This window comes from Pararge aegeria, chromosome 10 (genome assembly GCF_905163445.1).
Source record: "Pararge aegeria chromosome 10, ilParAegt1.1, whole genome shotgun sequence".
In the NCBI taxonomy this organism is placed as follows: Eukaryota; Metazoa; Arthropoda; class Insecta; order Lepidoptera; family Nymphalidae; genus Pararge; species Pararge aegeria.
In genome coordinates, this window is record NC_053189.1 from 17,284,935 (window position 1) to 17,309,469 (window position 24,535).

At 36.2% G+C, this 24,535-nt stretch overlaps 1 protein-coding gene across 1 annotated transcript in view; it reads left to right on the forward strand.

Annotated features, from left to right (window-relative positions):
• The window catches only part of LOC120626799 (scavenger receptor class B member 1-like), an 89,257-nt gene that overhangs the window by 53,970 nt on the left and 10,752 nt on the right, over positions 1–24,535 (forward strand). The window contains exons 4-8 of the mRNA XM_039894547.1: positions 6,577–6,740; positions 8,697–8,844; positions 20,542–20,745; positions 22,013–22,137; positions 24,062–24,220. Of these exons, the coding sequence (XP_039750481.1) occupies positions 6,577–6,740; positions 8,697–8,844; positions 20,542–20,745; positions 22,013–22,137; positions 24,062–24,220 (800 nt within the window). The remainder of the gene's footprint in view (positions 1–6,576; positions 6,741–8,696; positions 8,845–20,541; positions 20,746–22,012; positions 22,138–24,061; positions 24,221–24,535) is intronic.

A 24,535-nucleotide genomic window follows, 5' to 3' on the forward strand; every position in this document is an offset into this window, starting at 1 on the left:
AAGCGTAGCTTGTGTTATGGGTACTAAGATGACTGATGAATATTTTTATGAATAATATACATAAATACTTAGAATATATATATACACACCCAGATACTGAAAAACGTTCATCTCATCACACAAACATTTTCCGCTAGTGGAGTCGAACCCACCGCTTCCTTATAATATTAGTATAGTATTAATAAATATATAGTTAACAATGTTTACCATGATTTAGGCAACACGATGATTTAGGCATTTCTTTAAACGTATGTTTTACTAAGGTTGTTATAAAAAAGAGGTACTATTGTATGTGAAAAATAAACAATTATTATTTCATAAGAGGTACTGTGGTCGATTTATAGCATTTCATAGAAGCAGGCGTTAGGTACTTTGTGTTTTTTAAAATTTACATTTAATTGTTTTTATCATTACTACTCTTTCATTATTAAATGCTTTTTTCCTAGGCAATTAACCTCAGCACAAAATAATTGTGTGAACATTTTTTTTGATTGACAGCTTATCACTGTGTTCCTGGTACTTTTATTACTAGATAATTATATATTTTTTTAAATGCAGAGCTCAAGTGCAACGCGGTTGTAAAGACATGAATGTGATGAATCCTGATGATGATGATGATGATGGTCCCAGGTTCGATCCCCGTCGAGTAAAATTTGGTATATTTATAATTTCTGAACTTTCTCTAGTATGGTCTGGTGGGAGGTTGACTGCATCATCACTTACCAGGAAATCATGGGCTAACTTGTGGTGGAATCATCTTATCTTAACAGCTCATTACCTGCCCACTACCGAGCACGTGTTTTCTCTCACAATGAGCTGGGTTTAGTACAGCGTCACCGTGGTGGAAACACGCTGACCCAATATGACCCAGTTCGCCGATAAAGCAAGTGATATTTTACATAACTTAGAAAAGAGGTGCAAGCTGGGATTCAAATTGGGCCCCCCAAAAGTGAAGCCGTAATTGTAACGACTAGAATATCACTGTAGTGGAATAAAAAATACGATAAAACTCTTTATTGCATAAAAAAAAGAAAATGACTTCTAATAAATGTATACAAATATTACCAATAAAATAATAAAAGATATTCGTTTACAAGGAAATAGGCAGCATTCTTTTTTTTTTAAACTGGCAGTCATCAGATACAGTAATATGCGATTGGGGGCACCTAAATAAAAGTACAAAAATTAAAAAAAAATACATTAAATCATACAACCTTTTCTGCCGGCCGTACTGAGTCTGAGACGATGTCCCTGACCTAATGCAGCGCGTTCACTCACCTCTCTCACATATTACGACTACGATAAATATACGCTATTACGCCTTCGCAAAGCAGTGAGCGCTGTGGTTTGAGGTTCGATTCCGGGTAGAGTTAATTTGCGACTTTATTATTTTCCCATTCCGGGGTCTTTGGCCGTGGCTTACTGACGAAAACGGTTTTTTTTGGTTTTTTCGATATTCTTCCTCAGTGAGTAGGGGTTAAGGCCGTAGTCCACCACGCTGGCCCAGTGTAGATTGGTGGACTCCACACACCTTTGAGAACATTATGTGGAGCTCTCAGGCACGCAGGTTTCCTGTACCGTTGAAGCAAGTGATGTCTTAATTACTTAAAACTCACTTTACTTTGAAAAGTTGGAGGTGCGTGCTGGGATTCGAACTCGGCACACCGATTGTGAAGTCGAGCTCCTACCCAATGCGCTATAACGGCTTACACATATATTATTTGGAGTTGATAAAGCTGTGGGAGAAGATCAACTATTATCCTTTTCCCTGGGAGATAATTTTCTCCTGCCCATGCTAGAAGCAATTAACCGCGCTATAATGTCTCGATATATTTTACACCCCATGGCCCCAGGGTCTTCACGGCAAATAGAACAAATATGTAACTCCATATCAAATAAAAAATGCGTTATTCTTAGCCATATTTCTGACTTTATCTATTTTATTTATTTATTGACATCCTCAGCACGCTTACAGCTAGCCAAAACGTATACTAACTCTCTTTCATGTACACGATTCAGTAAATTTATTCCTAAAGAAAAAAATAATGTTACCTCTCGAGAAAATTTTAAAGAAGTTTACAGAAGAAGTTTTAGAAATTACAATTTTGAGATTTAAAAAAAAAAACACTACCTTGTCGTATAAATACTTAATAACGTATACCTTGTAGACATTACTTAATATTTGTTGTTTTAATTTTTGTTTATTACTTCGAGGAAATTTGCACATAATTAAGAATTTAAAATAAAATAAATTGCAAAAAATTTCAAATTTCAAAGTTACACACAAAAATCGAATTCGGTCATGTCACGATTTTAACAAAGTCTATGTAATCTGACTTATGTTTATCTAGATTGTCTAGTTTTATTTACCTCCGCGAAGTCGCACACTTCCGCCAAGGTCCGCCATTTTTGCCGATGATCTAAGACCTGAAATAAAGTTTCATACACAGATTTATTTTCCTCGATTATTTCGTGGAAAATTTGATGTTTGTTTTATATTTTAAGCTAAGGAAACCACAAGCCTATAACAGATATTTCGACACGAATGTATTTGTTCTAAATTAATCATAGATTTTACCAGATTCCGGTAATAGCGAGGTGGTGATAATTTTTTATGTTATTATTTATAATGTAATGTACAATATAATCTAGAGATTAAATTATGATCGTAATAATCTAAATACATACTGGAACTAATCTTTTTTTTTTTTTAATATCGATGGATACGTCCCTGGCGCAGCGGTGAGCGCTGTGAATTTAAGTATTAGCTCCCTGGTTCGATTCCCAGCTAATTGGGAATTTATAATTTCTGAATTTTTTCTGGTCTGGGAGGCTTTGGCCGTGACTAGTTACCACCCTATCGATAAAGACGTGCCGCTTAACGATTAAGTGTTCCGGTGCGATATCACGTAGAAACCTTTTAGGGGTATGACTACCATACACCCTAACAGAAAAAAAAACGTGAATAATTTTATTAGTATTCCGTAAATGGTTTGGTTTTATTTTATTTAAAACTCAATTCAAATATAAAGTTAGGTACTAAGTATTTTATAAATAAGCCGACCGGAGAAGAGTACCTTAAGAATATAATTAAAGAAATGAATGGACCTAAATAAATAATTGTAAAGGTTTGTTGTTATTTAATTTTGAAAACTAAATATTTTTCTTAGTTAGGTAGTGCCCCGAGGTTTCCAAGTAAAGGTTTTTGAGGAGATAAAAAGAGTGACCGTCATTATGATTAGTTTGTTTGCATTAAGGATTACTAATATAGTATCATCGCGTACTTCATCACCATCATGATATCAACCGATAAACGTCCACTGCTGGACATAGGTCTTTTGTAGTGAGTTCAGTGCATCCCTGCGACCACGATGTCGTCTCTCCACCTCGTTGGGGGCGACCAACGTTGCGCTTATCAGTGTGGCTTACATTCCAGCACCTTGAGAGCCCCAACGTCCATCCGTTCTCCGAGCTATGTTCCCCGCCCATTGCAACTTTAGCTACGCGACTCGTTGAGCTATGGCAGTAAATCTGGTTCTTCTACGGATCTCCTCATTTCTGATTTGATCTCCCCATTGCCCGCTGAGTGACTATGAACCTTCTTATAAGGCCACTGGCGCGGCCAGCGACAGTGGTCGCCAAGATCTAGTTAGTTTTTCGACCGTTACTGCCCTCACCTATTAACGACCACTGCAAATCCCTTTCCTTCTCAGGACACACTTTCACCCTTATTGACTGTTCTAAACAAATCGATAGAACACAACTGGTAGACATTTTGTTGCCAATCTCCACCCACTGATTCCAATTCGGGTAGAAAATGTCCCGATGGGGAACTACCAAAGCAACTTCGCCCCGACACTCCCACAGCGAGTATTTCGCCCACCCCCGCCCACAACAACTAGTTACCATTTCTCCCAGGGTCATAAATCATTCAGATATCAAAAAGAAATTAAAAAAAAAAAATCTGCTAACATAAAAATACTTCCAATTTATCATTAAACTCCGATAATGGTAACAAGTAAAAGAACATTCATTCAGTTAATGATTTGTTTACAACAAAATGAAATTTGTTACTTTTGACCCATTATTTAAGACATTCTTGATTATAATTTTACTATTTATTTATTGTTTTATTTCTCAAATTAAAAATTTAGGAAGTAAGGTGAAACTGTAGTAGAGTAGGACCCCGGGATGGTAATTCTCATTTAATAAGACATTTGTTTAAATGTGTTGAAAGAAATTGCATCGCTGGCTTTACTATCTATATAATAAAGCCGAACCGTGTTAAATGTGTGTTTTTATGAGTTGCCTGTACGATGAAAGAAAACTTTAGATAGCTCAATTATTGATGAAATAACAGGGCTTAAACCGCAGGACACAACAACAACAGTTCAACAATTAAGGGGTGAGAAGTTTGGCCCAAGGAACCCCTTTAGGTTTTAACGACGTGCATTACTGTTTCTAATGCTTCATTTAAAACTATTAAGTAGGTCTTTTTAGTGCCACGAGTTGGATAGCATGCGGAGTCTTAGTATAATAGGTTCTCATTAGCACTCCTCGGGCACGGAACCCTAAAAAGGCAGCCTTTTCGTTAAGTAGCGATCCATATCAGGACATTAGGATTAGGACAACATAAGCGACGTCAAACCGGACTAATGACGTTGATAACGAATAATCCTTACAACATTTCCTTAATACTTAACACTACTTAATCATTTATCTTAATTAATTAAAAGTCTTAATAAACTACAAAAAAATTGCTGCGTGTTCAATTTTCAATCAGTTAAGATTAAATCACATGTTATTAGAAAACAAGTTCAACTAGTTTACAAATATGCCTATGACGTCATGAACATATATTATATTGATTATCATAACATAGTCGTACCTAACATGAGATCCGTCAACAGTTAAAGTTTAGCTTTGACGTAGTTAACTTCAAAATGTAGATAGGTTAGAATCGGGCGTCACTTTGAGATATTTATGATAGACGGCATTATCCATACTAATAATACGACCCGGATGTGTCTGTTTTGTTATGAAACTTCTTCTCTAACAAAAATAATCTCGTATAAATAATGGTTGCGTTGATATATTAGACAGGCAGTCAGATAGACTGTCAGACAGACAGTCGGTTACTTAGTCATTCAGACAGTCACACAGTCAGACAGTCAGACAGTCAGTCAGTCAGTTTGTTTTTCTTTGTATTGTTTCTTTGTATTTTGTTGTAATAAAGTTATCTATCAGACAGTCAGTCAGACAGGCATTCAGTCAGTGTGTCTGTCTGTCTTTCTGTTTGCCTGTTCGTTTCCTTTTCTTTATATAAAAAAAAACATAAACAGTTTTATACTCTTGTCTTCTCCGATAGCTTTTCATGCAAAACATACCGAACATCCATTGTCTCGTTGCTACTACAAATGTGTGAAATAGACACCGTGAGTGTGATTATTCCACCGAATTGGGCAATTCGATAGAGTTATATAAAATCAAGCTTAATATTATGCAGTAGGAACTTCGGAACAGAGTCAAGGCGACCGCACTGTCACGTATGCGAGCCCTTGGATGGTTCTAGATAATATTGCTATAGCCTCTTACTTTGCCCTTGCTTTATAAATAATTAATCAAGTGAAAAATATAATAAGCCCGCTAAACCGCATTGTGGCGGTGATCTATACAACTCACAAAAAAAAAATAATAGTTTTAGTAGACACTCATCATAAACCACATAGAAAGAAAGAAAGATCGCGAGGCTATGAATTTTAATCACAAGAATCGTTTTGTTCAATTAGCCAATCACAAATAGGGCGTAATAAAATCGGCGATTTTATTAAGATGAGGCTTACCACCTGCGCCTCCTGTGACTGACACAGGGCGGTACATTGCAAGTCGTGTTCCTTACATGCCCTGCAAATTGTAGCTTTTGAAGGCTATGGTTACACTTAACATCTTAACATTAACATCCCTTAACATCTTGATCAACCCCGGCAGGAGACAATTATCCCTCCGGGGAAAGGATAAAAATGTGTCTCCTCCCACAGCTTTATCAACTCTCAGAGCACTAACGCTACGAACACTAAGTGGAAATAATATCCAAATAATATATGTGTAATAATAAACGGGGTAAACCATCTTCTATTCTACGTTCCCGTGCTTTAGCACGTGGACACGTTAACTATATCCACTGTCAGTGGATATAATCAGGGTATATAATTTTTATCTCCTGTCTATGCTAGCCCTGCTAGACGTTATAAACATCTTTGGTTAAAAAAAAATTTTTTTATAAATTTAAAATGCATATAAAATTATTTTCGGAACTGACAGGATTTAACCTGCGACTCTCTGGAAATCGCGACCTGAGCGCTTTTTACAATTAAGCTACGGCTCTTCTACCATCGATGCCGAAATTAGTATATGCCTTATACATCAGTCTTATAGCGACTATACTCTTCTTAATCTCACTTTTGTATCATTGATTTTAAGCAAAATGGCTAGTTCCACCACGCCAAAAAAAAAAAAAGGCTACCTGCCTATTGGAATTCTGCAAGTTACTTATTCTAGTTTTCTTTTTGTCCCCAGTTCCTGGACGTCCAGGAAGGCAGGCTGATCTACAGGATGTGGAACAAGCCGACGTACGAGGTGTATTCCGAGGTGTACATATTCAACTACACGAACGTTGACCAGTTCATGAGTGGGGAGGACAAACAACTCAACTTGGAAGAGATTGGACCGTTCAAGTTTCAGTAAGTCTTCATCATCATCCGTATTAAAGACCCACTGCTGGACACAGGCTTGCCCACTTTACGCTAGCCTCTTTACGGTCTGTGGGAGAGTTCAAGCTGTGCTGATCCCCTCCTCATTAGCGCGGGAGCCCCAGCAATCAGTTGGGGTGGTTGGTAGTCGTCCGCGAGGTATGCTGAAGCTGTGGGTTGGCGCTTCTGCAGTTTATTTCCATTTAAAATGTAATGAATAATACTTAAAAAGGGTGTGTGTACTTATGTACACGCGTTAGAAGTTATATTTCTTTGAAAAAAATAAATAAAATGCAGTAGTGATTAACGTTAAATATTAAAATTAATTAAAAAGATTTTATTAAAATAAAAAAGGTTTTATTAACGTAATAATATTTTTTTTTATTCACACTGTTTGTACTGTTTCGAAACACGTGTTCTAAATATAAAAATACTAGAATATACAACTTGAACATATTTTTCATGCCACCTAGAACTAACTTGACGATGTAGAATTCAGGTGTCGGTGTACGCGCGTGTTAGGAAATAGGGAATTACAGCACTTTATCTATGATAAACCCGATGATTATATTAAAAATATCAACAAATAATAGTTTGTATACTCATTGATAATGTATTGAAAATAGAATAATGGACTTTAGTAGACTGTCAAATAAAAGTATAGGATCTATGGCGGGAGACGCGAGTTTGACAAGTTAGATTGGCGGCAAAGAAAAAGTGAGGACGGATTTAAATTAATGAATTGAGAATAGAAGATTAAGTAAAGTATTGTGGATAGAACGTTACAAATTGGGAATAGATGATTTATAATGGAAACGACATACTTAACGAAATATTGTTGTGGCAAAACAAGAGTCGTATATACTGGTGATGGAGTTGAGATAAGTTGTTAAAAGTTGTTGGTACTATGGTTGTACCTGATGTAGCATCAGATAAGTATATCTCATCCTTTGGTTTATTTAGGTATCATATATGGAGCCCTAGCATAACTTTATACCGACAGTTTATGTAGCAGAGGTTGCTCTATACAAACAACTTGTTCCAAAAGTCCTGATGTTAAAGTCAAATATATCTTTATTCAAATAGGCACATAGATGGCACTTTTGATGCGTTATTATAAACAAAATGTGTACATAGTTATAAGTGATAATAGTAGTTATGTTCGACCTGTCTTATATGTCTTGTATCAAAGGGCCTAGCGTTATTACATATGACAATGTTGTAATTGTGTTTATAAGTTGTTTTAATTGATTGAATAAAAGAGCAACGGTAGAGTTTCTTGCCAGTGGTCTTCTCTGCCGAAGACAGCATTCCGAACTGGTAGTAGAGTCATTCGAAGGTAACAAGTAATATGAATTATAGAGAAGCCTAATATACAGTATTAGAGTCAGTCTAGTTGTTTTATTTCACTCCTTGGGAAGTCAGGTTTATAGAGTACCGACCCACAACACTGCTCTAAAGCAGGTTGGTGGGCTTTAATGATGTCTTTTATAAAATGAATACTTTAATATGAGAAACTAGGTATTTAGCTTCAATAATACTGTTAATTAATGAAAGATCTAAGTGCCATCCTGAACATTGTTGGTATTGAAGTGAATATCTGAATACCTGGGCTTTCCATACTCTATATTTTTTTAGCACGCGCATCGTAAAAATTAACTCTCATAATTTTTCTCCATCGCGCCAAAATAAGTATAACTTCAATAAATTGTACACACACACTCACACAAACACACACGCACAGACACACACGCGCGCGCACACCATACACACAAAGACACACTACTCAATCGTTTTATTTTGATTTTATCTTGTCTTTGCTATGAAAGAGTAAGGCCTCTTGACACAGGTATTTTAATGCTTACTAGGAGGTCTCCACAACATATATCATTTACAATGTAAGAAACGAAATAAACGATTTTTTTTTATGTAACCTCTTTTTTACAGAGAAATAAGAGAGAACGAGAACATAACAATTGACAGAGAGCGGGGTGTGATGACCATGAACCCAACTCTGAGGCTTAACTTCCTCCCCAATGAATCAATTGCGCACTACAAGGATGTCCAAATCATGGTGCCCAATATCGCGTTACTTGTGAGTATATGTCAAACGATTTTTTCATAAGGTTCAAAATTGCATAAATTTTGCTACTTTTCTTTGTTTGGTTGCGTCACTGCTCATAGAAATGCGTATCAAAAAATACCCAGACTACGTACCATAGTTCTGTAAGCGGTAATGGTTTCCTAAATAATGTATCTGTGTAAAAGGGTAATTCACCGAAACATAAGTCGTACCATAAATTAGAGACAAAAAAAGAAAGCGAGAACAATAGCGACACAGACATTTATCCTTATGAAAAATCTTAACGCCCTACGAATAAAGCTTAGATTCGAGTAATTCTAATGTCAACAACAAATGACTTCATTTGCAACTGACGTTATTTCTTTATTATTGTTCTGCACCCGCCATTTTATTGGTAAGCTTAAACATGCCATCAATATAAAAAAAAGACTACAATGCCGTTCCGGTACGATGTCGGGAAGAAACCAAGTATGGGCTTACCTTACCAGCGCGTGATTGCAGATTAGAAGTATGCTCATACTCCGTATCTACGTGTCATCGTACCGGAACGCTAAATCGCTTGGCGGCACATCTTTGTCAGTAGGATTGTAAATAACCCCGCCTGAATCCCCTCAGATCAGACCAGAGAATCGAACCCACATACAGGAATGTGCCAACCACTGCACCATGGAGTTTGACAAAATAATTAATTTAACTTAATTTGCTATACTCCGCCAACAGCAGAAGAATCTGTATGGTGTAATTTAAAATTACTTCAATCCGTATACTCAACACCAAACAGATCCTCGGCAGTGCACCCTCGACTTATGACCAATTATTGTATGTAAAGTCAATATCTCCTCAGGATGCTCCGGGCTCGGAGCGAAACGTGCGTAAAGGGATTGCCGAGCATCTGTTTGGTGTGGAGTATACGGATTGAAGTAATTATAAAAATCACCATACAGATTCTCCTGCTGTTCGCGGAGTATAGCAAATTAAGCTTAATTTTCATAATATATTTCCGCAAAGTAACGCCTGCTTCTATCCAAAATATACATAGTTTAAGAATCATAGAGTGACTAGGCTAATTTATTTTCATAAGCAAAGTAAAGTCATATACAAGAGCTATAAATTTTAATTCATAAGTTTCGACAAAGATAATCTTTACCTAATAATGCAATTAAGACATGCAGTGTTGTGCAAAAATTCTATTCAGGTCTCTACTGGTTTAGTATTTATATTAGTTAGTTGAGCAAGAAGCTTTCTAACCAAATTCGAGCTGGAAAAAAACCCGGTCAAGTTAGAGTCAGACTCGCGTAATGAGGGTTCCGTATATTCGGTGGTTATATTCTATAACTTGACAAATACATTGTTTTTGCGAGTTCAGTACAACAATGTGCTGAGGGCGGTGTTGAAGAAGCCACGACGCTGCAGCGCGTCGAGATGTTTGCGGATGCGCGGGTGGAGATTTCTACGCGATCATCCGCAAGCGTGCTGCGTCAATGATGACCCTCCTCAGTACACTGGCATGCAGGCTGGACAGCTCTCTCTGGGGGTGCTGGGATGGTGTGCATTACTAACACGATATGGACAAATGTCCGAGATAAAGATCTCAATTTTTTTCATGGTAAAGGAATTACTCAGTAGCAGTAGAGCTTCTGTGACAGAGCTTATCAGGGAAGTACTACCGCCATGCCACGCCTAAAGCTTCTCAGACCAGAATAAAAACAATTCATAAATTATATATCCCCAAATTACCCTATCCGGAGGTCGAACCCGGAACCATCCTCAGGGAACGTCCACCGATTAGACCACACTGCTTATCACTGCGACATCCCTACTAATCCCTATCCCTATCCCTACTAATATTATAAATGTAAATGTAAGTTTGTTTGGTACGCTTTCACGCAAAAACTACTTAACCAGTCCTCATGAAACTTTGTACACATATTATTGGATGTTTTAGAAGTAATATAGGATACTTTTATTCCGACATTAAGTTTGGGTACTTTGGGAGAGGAGATGAAAGTGCTTGACGATTTTACACCATAACTCCGACAAATTATAAGCGACATAAATAATGATTTTTGTACTTTGGTTGGAGATAGAGAACAGAACTCCTCAGCGGACAGCAGCAAACCCCTTATTTAAGGCTAAGTAATACTGGATACTTTAATTTTTTTTAGAACTGCAACTAAATTTAATCCCACATGAAATAAATAAATCAAACGCAGTCGCGGGCAACAGCTAGTAACTAAATAAATATACTTCGCCAATACGCATCGTAATCTAGCCCCAAAGTAAGCGTATCTTGTGTTATGGATACTAAGATAGCTAATGAATATTTTAATGAATCTAATACTCTGATAAACAGTCGTGTTCTTTACACAAACATTTTCCAGTTGTGGGAATAGAACCCTTTGACTCAGAAAACAGGGTCGCTGCATACAGTGCCAACCGGCTGTCAAATGTAATACGGAACCCTAAAAATATTAACAAAGCACAGCACCCCCAAGGCAATGACAAATCGTTTATATCCTATGCATTAAGGCTAAAATGAATGAGCCGAAAAACCACCTGATGAAAGTTGTCGAGGAGTTGGGTAGGTTGCAGCATCAGGTCAAGGTAACAATGTCATTGCAGTAACTATCATTGGGATCACACTAAATTTTAAATTATTAGAAAAAAAAATGTTACATAACCTCGTACTTGCTCTTTATTTTTTCTAACTTGTCTTATAACGTAAATGATGTTTTCATAACTTTTAAGTATTACGAAAATTAAACTAAATTTTCATAATATATTTCGATTCGATTTCAAAGTGGAAATGCTTCTATCCAATATAAATTTGTGTAAAGAAATGAAGAAAAATCTTTTTGTAAGTTTGTTTTTATTATTGTCTTAACAACTTGCTCGTGGTTTTGAATGTGATTGTCACAACGGACCCAGTAACGGACCGATTTTTTTTTCATAATTACCTAAAAATTTATAAAGTTGATATTTCCTCTAAGTGTTTTTTATTTATTTATTAGGTTTACTTACAAACACCTACACTAATACCGTCTTTAAAATTATAACTATTCTATTTAAGTGTAATGTTTTCTTAAAAGTGAACATAGCATATGAAAATATATAATAAGTTACAGTTGTATTATAAATATATAATAACACCATATAATGAAAAGAAAAGGTATTGTGAATGAGAATATAATAATAAAATATCTCGCACACTAAAAAGTAAATCAAGGAAACATTAATTAAGGGTCAAGTGGTCATGGTAAAAATATCTTATATCTGAACTTATACAAGAGTCAGAGTAAATATCAACTGAAAATTGAAATGAAATGAAAATTTATTTGTTCACATAAAACAATAGCAGATAAGGCGGAGAACTTCTGTTAAGTTTAAAACCTGTGCCAGAAGATCTTGCTCTCCCATTACAAAACACATTAACGCATTTTTATTTCAATTTATTTATATAACACATTTTTTTTTTTTATTTCTGACATGCGAGACAAACATGCAGTGTGAGTGCGATTATGTTATGTGTACGTGCTTATGTGGTTATCAACTACAGTGCTAATGTGGTTTAGGGTCTAACATAATCTTGGAACAGGGGAATTGGCACCAAGAACAGTTCTACGCAACGGTAAAAACACTAATAAATATTATAACATTATTATTTACTAGCGGAGCCTCGCGACTTCGTCTGCGTATGAGTCAATCGAGAAGCTAGAATAGATCTGATGCTAACATCATAATCATCGTGGCTAGCTATGTAAATACTGTTATTTTACTTGGTATACTGAGTTAGTAAGTTGTCATTATTGTAGTTCATTCTTACATACATACATCCATAGTCGCTTTCGCATTCATAATATTAAGTAGTATGGTACGCATGCATTCGATCGTTATCCCATATGCCTTGCTACTTGCTGTTATTTGTGAAGAGTGATGCCCTTTATCTCTGACAGTATTTATCAGATCTTCATTAAAATTAGACACTTCATGTTTGATAGTATACGCATTCAAATAAAAAAAAAATTATTACAATCGGTTCAAATTTAACGGAACTATGAAGTGAAATTGATACAATTTTTCATCCCGTTTCCCGAAAGAAATTTATTGTTTATCGGGATAAAAAGTATCCTATATGTTGACCCGGGATATCAGCTACAACTACACCAAATTTTATTTAAATCCGCAGGGTGATTACGTATCTCGCGACAGCAATGTCAAACGTCACTTTTGTTTATTTATTGTATGGAAAAGTGACGTTTGACATCAGTGATTGCAAGATTTACGCCTGTCGCATTGCTGTCGCGAGATACGTAATCACCCTGCCGTTCAGTAGTTTTTGCGTGATGCCCGGACAGACAGACAGACAGACAAAAATAAAATAAAAATCTGTTTTGGACTCAGTATCGATTATAAAGCATCCCCGGTCAAAAATTTCGAAATATAATAAATGTACAGAAATCTTCCAATTACAGTTTTATTATAAGTATCCCTATCCCTACTAATATTATAAATGTGAATGTTAGTTTGTTTGTTACGCTTTGACGCGAAAACTAACCGATTGAACCGATCTTCATGAAACTTTTTATACATATTCTTGTAGGTATTAGAAATAATATTGTATACTAAAAATTTGAAAAAATCTCGTATATGACTATACGTGTAGACTGCCTCCCAAAATTACGCGGGCGAAGCCGCAGGGCACATCTAGTAGATAATATAATATTTTAGTAGTAGTAGAGCTATAGGGACAGAGCTCGTCCGGAGAAGTACTACCACCAAGCTTATTTCAGCAGCTAAGCAGCTGTGTTCCGGTCAGAAGGGCGTAGTTGCCGGTGTAATTACAGGCAAATGGGGCCTCAGGTTCAGCGCCGTGCACTTCATACATGCACAAAAGCACTACATACCCAAATAATTTTATATAAGTCGTATTGGAGGGGAATTTTTGCCGTTTCATGCATTTTTATACTGTATGCATACCCTGGTAAGAAACCCAGCGCACGCCACTGCTCAGGTTGGTGGATAGCATACCATCACCATATAAAGCGTTGCTCTGTTTACAGGCAATGGCTTTCCACTTACCATCAGGTGGGCTACCGGATTGGTCCATCAGTTATAAATTATAAAAAAAAAAAAATGTTTTTGTCAATCACGTAGGATACATTTATTTTGACAAGACAAAAAGTGTTCTATATTTAAAAAGGATGTCAGGTGATAAATCTGATATCGTCAAAATAGGAGTAGCGATTAAACTAAATAACAAATATTGGAAGTGTTCTGAAGAGTTGTGTGCATTGATACCTCCTTCCCTGTTCTCTGACCGCGCCCCACGCCGTAGAAATAAATTCCACCCTCATCATCTGGATGCCTGGTATTCTTCTACTGTTCGAAATACCAGATCATTTCTACCGAGCACTTGCAAATTATGGAACAATCTCCCTTCTGATGTGTTTCCTAAAAAATACAATCTAGGGTTATCAAGGGGCGGATAAACAAATCGGTGGCTCCTCTGGTGCTGCAGATGTTTATGGGCGGTGGTGATCATTTAACATCAGGTGACCCAGTTGCTCGTTTGCCCGCTATTAATATATATAAAAAAAAAAAGTTACACTTTCACATTTATAATATTAGGTGTGGATTTAACGCGGATATACGAGTAGTATTTCGTTAGTGTTACTAATTTTATGTGCACTACTGGTTTACATTGCAATATAAATAACTAGGCATACATCGTGACTTCGTCCGCGTACATATTTTGACTAGCTCAGGAAAACTTAGCTCAGAGAAGAACAGAATGGGGACGCTTAGTGCAAGGCTCACTAATGAATTTCATCGGTAACCAATTTTCATCGGTACAATAATGGACTATATAAACTCTATGGTAAACTAAACTCTATGGTAGACAGCCTATGGGCATCCTCAAAATAAAGATATTAAATTAGACAGCCGATTAGCGCAGTGGGCAGCGACCCTGCTTTCTTAGTCTAGGGCTGTTAGTTCGATTCCCAAAGGACAAAATTTGGGTTATGAACTTGAATGCTTTTCAGAGTCTGGGTGTTTATCTGTGCATTATAAGTATATATTTATATCTATGTATATATAAAAGAGAAAGTGTGTGGCTATGTTTCGTAAAGACTCCGAAACGGCTGGACCGATTTCAATGAAACTTTCAGGGAATCTCCGGATTGACCTGGCGAGTAATCCTGTAAAGTTTGGTGACGATCGGAGCACTCCTATTTATGAACTGTCTAACTGTCAAATACAGCTTTTATTTACTATGATGATATTCTATTGTTGGGTGTAGTGTACATGGGTGTAGATAATGATCTTCACCCGCTCGAGAAGAGAATGAATACGGAGAGAAATAAATGATTGTTTAAATAAAATAAAGCAAAATCTAGCCCGGCGAAGCGGGCTGGGTACGCTAGTTATTTATAAAACTATTTATATCAGTTATCTTAGTACCCATAACACAAGCTTCGCTTTCTTTGGGCTTAGATGGCGATGTTTGTATTGTCGTAGCATATCTATTGATTGATAAATGCTAAAAAGACACCACACCCGTCCCGTCGAAACGAAAAAACAAAAAAACAAACTATTCGTTTATATTATTATTACCTAGTTTACATAATAATACGCAGGTCAGATTATGATAAAATTGCACATATATTAACAGTTGCAGTGTTACGCAAAGCGCATGACTGGATGTGATCTGAATCTACACTCCTTTACCGTTTCCACGGTCTTCTGTTGAGCAACGTGATTTTGTGTCGAGCGTCGAGACCAGACCAGCTCAAGGGCTATTGCGTTATCTATCTGTTAAAGGGCCATTAATATTATCTGAAACCTTTTTAAATGACGACCTTTATGATGCAGACGCCCTACACAAAGGTCACGGTTAAATTATCATTTTCCCATATAGCCAACCAAAACTTTTAAGTATAATATTTGAAATGGAAGTAGTTATATTCGATTCAGAAAATGATCATAATTGAAATTTTTCTTGGCTATAAATATTGTTATGAAATCAAAATAACTAGTCATAAATAAATTAAATAAGTAAAACACATCGCCATCTTGCCCCAAAGTAAGCGTAGTTTGTGTATTAAGATGACTGACGAATATTTTTATGAATAAACACCCAGATATTGAACATTATTATTGTTTATAACACAAACAGTTTTCGGTTGTGGGAATCAAACCCACGGTATTTGTGTCAGAAAGCAGGATCACAAATAACAACCTGAGCATGTGAAGCCGATAAAAATACTAGGTCATTATCGCATACAATAAAGACACCTTCTATTGAATGTAATATACTTCTAATTGGTTCATTAATGCTCATTCTTACTCATAATATTTATGGTATTTTAAAAATATTTTTTACATTTATTATATGAATATTGTTTTATGTATATCATCTGGTCTTATCTATTTAATACTAGCTGTCGCAACTTCGTCGGCGTTTGATTTTGTTTTTTGATGTGGCATTTAGTTGTAGTTCTAAACAAATTTAAAGTACTCAGTATCGCTAAGTCTTGAATGAGGGGTTTGCTGCTGTCTGCTAAGGAGTTCTGTCCTCTATCTTCAACCACAGTTTGGACCAATTAAACACATACTATAACCTCTATAGTACAAAAATAACTACAATAATACACTTTATCCCCTCTCCCAAAGGAAACGAGCTTAATGTCGGGATAAAAAGTATCCTATATTACTTCTAACAATTCCAAGAATATGTGTACAAAGTTACATGAGGATCGGTTAAGTAGTTTTTGCGTGAAAGCGTAACAAACAAACTTACATTCACATTTATAATATTAGTAGGGATAGGGACAGGGATAGGGATAGGGATAGGAATAGGGATGTAGTTACTCGTATGTATGTTTTTAAAGTTATACTTCTTTTGGCGCGTTAGGGAAAAATTATAAGAGTAAATTTTTACGCGATATTGAATTAAAATTATTCAACTAGATAATGCGTTATATCATAACTATAATAAAACTTTCAATGTATTAAATACCTCAGTTAGTGTCGTTTTAACTGCAAACGTAGAATAAGGCGAAAAATAGAAGCGAGATTTTTATCTAACTCCAGCGCATGTACATAAGTACACACACGTTTCTTTTATTATTATTATTGCAGCCCGCTTTCTGTTTTCCTAATCCTATAGTCGGTCTAATAAAGATCGCTACTTTGTTTCTATGGCAACAGACTTTATTTTTTTTTTGTCTTTTTGTGTCATTTTCATCAACTATTCAGCAAGCGTTCATTTCCCTCTGAGAAGTAGATACTCTGATGATTTATTCATTCATTCATTCGAACAAATTCCTATTATATCATAGTAAGGATTATGTAAAAGGTTAAAAGGTTGGGTGTGAACTAAATATGATGATTTTAAATTTAAGATGATGACAACAAAAAAAAAACACCTGGCTTAATTTTAATTCCACTACAAGCCATTGACTACAATATCACCGGCTGGTGTGTGATAATTCAGTCTAAGATGGTAACGGGATAACCTGTTAGGATTTAAGATATTTTAATTCTATACCCCTAATCGGTCTCTACGCGTCATCGTTCCGGAACGCTAAATAGCTTAGCGGCAAGTGTTTATCCGTAGAGAGGTAACTATCCGCGGCCGAAGCAAGACCAGACCAGACAAGAGAAAATTCATAATTTATAAATTCTCAAATTGCACCTGTCGGGAATGGAACCCGGGACCTTCAAGTTAAAACCACAGCGTTCACCGCTGCGCCAGCACTGTCTATCATATATACACATATAAATAATAAATATGTGTATATATCACATATGTGTACATCTGAGAGACAGCGCAAGTGAAAGAGCCCTTCAAACCGTTTCCAAATATATATAAATATATATATATATATAAAGGTCGATATTCTAACCGACAAGGTGATCGGGCGATAACTGGAACGGTTACTTTACATCTTATATATACGACTTATTGCTCCCCGCCACTTTTTATGTGTTCAACTTCTCTTGTTTCGTCTTGATTGTCATCTTAATACCAATTTTAGGGAGGTATAGCTATCATACTCTATTTTTTTTTTTTAATTTTCTTTTATTTAAATATACTACACACATCGCCATCTAGTCTCAAAGTAAGCGGAGCTTGTGTTATGGGTACTAAGATGACTGATGAATAATTTTTATGAATAATATACTCGTATATAAATACTTAAATATAGATAAACACCCAGACACTGAAAAACATTCATGTTCATCACACAAATATGGTCCAGTTGTCAAACCCACGGCCTTGGACTCAGAAAGCAGGGTCGCTGCCCACTGCGCCAATCGGCCGTCTGATCCCCCTTATGACTGTTTCGGTGATAGCCCAGTGGGTCGACTTCAATTTCGGCAGGCCGAGTTCGAATCCCAGCACGCACCTTTTGCTTTTCTAAGTTATGTGCGTTTTAAGTAATTAAAATATCACTTGCTTCAACTGTGTAGGAAAACATCGTGAGGAAACCTACATGCCTCGAGTTCTACATAATGTTTTCAAAGGTGTGTGACGTCCACCAATCCGCACTGGACCAGCGTTGTGGACTATGGCCTTAACCCCTTCTCATTGTAGGAGGAGGTCTGTCTTCTAAGTGGATTGGTAATGGGTTTACATGATGATAATAATGATGACATTTGTTATATGTGATTTAGGTGATTCTTAGGGAAAACAAAACGTTTCACCAACTCTTATGTGATCACAAACGACTCTAAGCGTCTAAAGTTACGACACCGATCGTAAAGTTTAGGGGACTCATAAAGTGTTACTTGATACATAAAATCATTTTTCAACATATCACTTTTAAATGCAAAAATAACGAAGTGTGTCGAATTTATCTTACCAAATGAGAATCACTAAAAATGAAGACCTCAGCCGTTTTTCTGGGCATGTCCTTGGATAATAAGCTACAGTGCGTTGCCTATAGATACACTAGCGGGTAAACTAAGCTCAGCTGCCTATGCAGTCAGAAAAATAAGACATTACTGACGTTGAAATAGCTAGGATTGTTTAATTAGCGTATTTTCAGTGTGATGTTTTACTGCATCTTATTGAGGGGTAAAGCTGCTGATATCGAAACTACATTTATATTGCAGAAAAAAACTATACGATCTATTTTTAAACATAAAATACGCAAATCCCTCGGTGAGAAATAAATAGGTACACTTACAGTAGCTTCGATATATTATTTTTTATGAAAAATAAAGTGGATATAAACAATCGACTTACAATAAATGGTCATAAATTAATGTAATCTGCATGTCGTCTACGAAATGTACAGACGTCATTTGTGGGATTCAGTATACGCTTTTATAATATGATTCGTAAGGTAATTTTGGACCTATCAATGCATAAGAATATGTTAAATCATATTAATACAGCGAGGTTAATATACAATTGATGAATTTCTTACTGACAAGGTTCCTTGGAAGCATCCGGCTCCGCTTTCAGCTCTCACAAGATAGAAAAATGAATGTTAAAATGTAAAATGTAAATTGCTGATGTTTGAAATGAGCAACTGCTGAGTTTCTTGTCGACTTCTTTCGGTAGAATCTGTCTTCCGAACCGGTGTTCACAACAAACAGTTCAAAAAGTTCAAAAGTGCTTATATACGGCTTATATGAAATAAATTAATTTTGAATTTAGCGTGTAATAAGTAGATTAAAAATTTTATATAATTGTACTACTAACAGGGGTTACTTTGTAGGCGATTAAGTATCCTTTTCCTACCTACTAATAATTTTATATCAAACGAATCTCTTGTTATAGATAGCGTGAAGCGTGAAGAATTATCTTTATTAGGCATGCGACAATAATAATTTTATTAGCTTTAATTGTTTAATTGTTCTCGTATACATTGTAAGCTTTATTCAAATATTGTAATTGTAATGGCATTTATTAATGGCTAATTAGTGCAAAAAGCCTGGTCACGACAGATTAATAAAAACGTATGGAATCATTTGCGTCAGAGTTATTGTATTATTATGATCAAATCGTAGCTATAACATCGATGCATAAAAACTTCAATTATACGTGTTAACATTTACTGTACTACAATGTATCGAATATGTTTAAAAATGTTATAGTTTGTGAGATTAAGTGAGGGTTAGAATATATCGACATGCTTATTTCTGCAGCAACGCACCATTTCATTGTTTGTATATTATAAGTATTTATGTATTCATAAAAATATTCATCAGTCATCTTAGTAACCCATAACACACATCGGCAACAGCTACGCTTACTTTGGGACTAGATGACGACGTGTGTATAGTCGTAGTACCTAAATATATTTTTTTAATTTTTTTTGATTGTGGTGTTCCTGGTGCCGATGTTATTAAAGTCACATGAGGCTTAGCTACAGCCTCAGGCTATCTTAGCCTCAGCTTGATGGACTCAGGCTGGCTCTTTGTCAGTCAGTGCTCCTTGCATACCCTGCAAAGTGTTATTCTGTTTTTCCACATACAATCTAGTGGGCCATTTCTCTTGTCTGTGTCAATTATTAAAAGAAAAGAGATTTAATCGATGAAAAGATTTATATCGTTGGCTTGCTGATATAAAATCTCCAACACGAAGCTGTTGTCATGGCAACAAGTTGCTTGCCCCAATGAGGTACAATGCGCTCGCTCGTTTCACTTTTTGCGCAATTAGGCCAAAAAGTAAACACTTGGTTTCTTCCCCAGGCTATTAGCACACTCCTGGCTGACAACACTGGGTACTTCGTGAACGTTGGGGCGTATTACTCCATCTCGGCGCTGGGGTCCAAGCTGTTCAGGAACATGACTGCAGAAGCATATCTGTGGGGCTACGATGATCCCCTGGTCTCGCTTGCCAGCAAACTGCTGCCAGGCTGGATAGATTTTGGGAAGATTGGCATTTTGGATAGAGTGAGTATTCATTTAATTAACTCACGCTTTTTTGGATTTAGCTGTGTGTGTAAAATCTTGACGATAAAGAAAAAAAGTCTATTTAGCATAGAAAGAGAATAAACATAACATGGGCAGTATAATATATAATGCATGCAATATAATATTTAACATTAAAATTTGATATAATTTTTAAATTAATAAATAAACCTCACATTTAATCCTAATAATTCTGTTACATTATATAGATTTGCACTAGATTTTGTGTCAATTTAAAACAACAAATGGTAACAATGTTTTTCGCTTTTCTTTAACTACTTTAGAAACCGTTTGTTTTCCGGATTAAGATGTATCCTACGAATATGCCTAAGTCTCTCCAGGATGAAAACTCTAAGCAAAAATTTTGTTTGAGCAACACTTTTGCATCAAATTACCAAAACCATTACTGGCCTACTGCAGGACACTGGACTCCTCTCAGTCTGAGTAAGGTTTAGGCTGTAAGCCAGCGTGGTGTCTTCCAGCCTAAACCTTTCTCCAAATGTTGGTTGACTTGACATGCCCTTGCAAACATTATGTAGGCATGCAGTTAGAGAGCCTGCGATGTTTTCCTTGAAAGTTAAAGCGAGTTATATGTAATTGCTTAAAACGTACATAACTCCGAAAGGTTACGAGGTGCTAGTCTGTCACTTGTTTACAATATTAGTAACGTAATAATGATTACTTAATATTTTAAATGCGGAATATTTTCACATATTTATAAATCCCGCCTACCTATTTCAATCCTATGTGGGACCATGGGCTCAAGTACAATGCTAAAGGCTGACAGGTCATTTATTATTAATAAATGACCTGTCAGCCGGTGACAGGGGTCGTCAAAACTGTTGTGCTAGACCGCAGGCGTCACCAACCTTGTTATGACATCTTGGAGGCCTGTTTTTACTTTATTTAAATTCAAGTAGTGCTACACTGAATACGTCACAAGCCTGTTTCTCAGAATAAATAACTAATACTCATAAATTATTGTCATCTGTTAAAAATGACAGGTTCGCAGTTACATAATAATTAAACTTGTTTTTTTGTACGCGTCAGTAAACATTTCATTTGAACTTAATTTGAATTTAAAAACATATCCTGATGTATTTTTTCCACGTAATTCATTTTTTTATTCCGCTACTAGTGAGGATTTCACTACAATCTCTCGTAATTTTTCATAAAAATATAAACATGAATAAGAAATTTTAAAAAAGCAATTTTAAATGTGTTTTTTGAATTGACGTACTTTTTACAGTTCTACGCTCCAAAAAAAGAAGAAACGGAGGTGGAACTAAGGAACTTGTCCAGGAAATTTTCCATCAACACCTGGAATAAGCTAACCGGACTTGAAGAACAGGGATTTACGGATTGGAACACTAGGTGAGAACTGAGAGCTACGTTACTGACTAGAATCTCTATTTATCTCCACCTATCTCCTCCCACAATGAAAAGGGGATAAGGCCGTAGTCCACCACGCTTTGAGAACATTAAATAAACTTTATAACAAAACTGTAACAGGTCCATTTCTGTACATGAATGAATGAAAACACTTTTTTTGTGCACCTCATAAATATATAGAAAAATTGAAAATGTAAATTTAACGAAAAGCATAGAATTTGGCGGCCTTATCGCTACATGGCGATCTCTTCCAGGCAACCAATGGCGTAAAACACAGCTCAAGAAACTGTATGTGCTCTACATTGAAATATTTAGATTTTTTTATTGGAGATTTTATGTAGAATTATTTATATCGGAGGGAACTTTATAAATCGTTACTGAAGCCAAAACTGTTTGTTTTTCTTTTTGTCTGCAAATAAGTCTCCTTTTTATATTATTAGTACCGTTACTAGTTATGTGTATAAATTAAAATAAACAGAAATGTTATTAGCAGTTAATGATTGAATAATTTATGTTCTTAACTACCTATTTGATAAGTGAGAAAAGATATAAAGTTAAAGAGACATAAAATACCGTAATGACCAGTAATTGTCGCCTATAAATCTCAGGATACGGGAGCCAAGGTGAAACTATTGACTTATTAACCTATGCTACTATTTATTACGTAAGTTCTCGTAATTGACTATTATTAGCTTGGTTTTACGATTTCAAGGAATTTTTAATCAGATATAACTGTAATTGGAAGTACAGATTAAAGCGATGATAGCTTAGTGGGTAGGACTTTGACTATACTTTCGGGGGGGGGGGGGGGGGCGAGTTCGAATCCCAGCACGCACTTCTAACTTTTCTAAGTTCGTTTTTAGCAATAAAAATATCATTTGCCTCAACGGTTCAAGGTAAACATCGTGAAACCTGGATGCTTGAGAGTTCTCTATAATGTTCTCAAAGGTGTGTGGAGTCCGCACTGGGCCAGCGTGGTGTACTACGGCCTTAACCCCTTCTTATTGTGGGAGGAGACCCGTGCCTCGTTAATGGGTGGATTTGGGAATTAATAATTTGTAAATAAAATAATGATGAGGAGATCAGTAGAAGAACAAGAGCTACCGACATATCTCAAAGAGTCGCGAAGCTAAAGTGGCGATGAGTTGGGCACATAGCTCGGAAAACCGATGGACGTTGGTCCCAAGGAGCTAGAATGGCAACCTCGCACCGGTAAACGCAGCGTTTGTAGACCCCCGACGAGGTGGATGGGTGACATTAGGCGTGTCGCAGTGGAGCCAAGCGGCACAAGACCTTGGTGTTTAGAACTCCCTACCAAAGACCTATTTCCAGCGGTGGGCATCCATTGGTCGACATGATGATGATGACAAAGAAGATACGTACACGAGATTATAGCGTTCAAAGGAACAATAAATAAATCTGCTTAGTTTATTGTACAGGGTATCCCACGTTGTTCCACAAAATACTCCATTAAATATATTTAAAGTATAGCATAAACGTACTGTATACAAATAAGATATATTATGGAAATTAAGCTTAATTTGCTATACTCCGCGAACAGCAGGAGAATCTGTATGGTGTAATTTATAATTTCTTCAATCCGTATACTCCACACCAAACAGATTCTCGGAAATGAATAATTGTTAAGTCAAAGAATTATTCATTGTAAAGTCAACATCTCCTGAGGATGCTCCGGTTTCGGAGCGAAACGTGCGTAGAGGGTGCATTGCCGAGGATCTGTTTGGTGTAGAGTATACGGATTGAAGAAATTATAAATTACACCATACACATTCTCCTGCTGTTCGCGGAGTATAGCAAATTAGGCTTTATCCTACAATAAATAAGATATAGATATAGTCATAGCGGTAATAAGCAAGTACCTAATTCTTAGTATGAATGTTCCCAGCATTCCTTGCAACCAAGTCAAAGGCACGTACGAAGCCCTGATCTTAACTCCTGGACTCAGCAAAGATGTGGACATCCCGGTGTTCAGGAAGCAAGCCTGTAGGACCTACCCCTTCACCTTCCTTGAGGAGGTCAAAAGTCATGGAGTCAACTTGTATCGGTAAGTTGCTTTAAACTCTTTTGCTTAAGTTGCTTAAAAAAGTGGCTCCGGCCAATTAGTGGTTTCAAAACATAACATTGGCATATAGACACATATATATAAACCCGTTACTAAAGAACTTGGATCGAAAAAGCTTGGATTTTTGGGCATCATTTTGACAACTTTTTCGAAATAAATCGAATTTACTGTACCGTCTAAATACACGCGAGCAGCGGCCGGCAGAAGTTTTATGAAAGTACATGTCTGTCGTGCGGCAAAATAAATGAAATAGTGAGCTCTTATTATATATCGTGTAGTTATACTAATAAATTAATA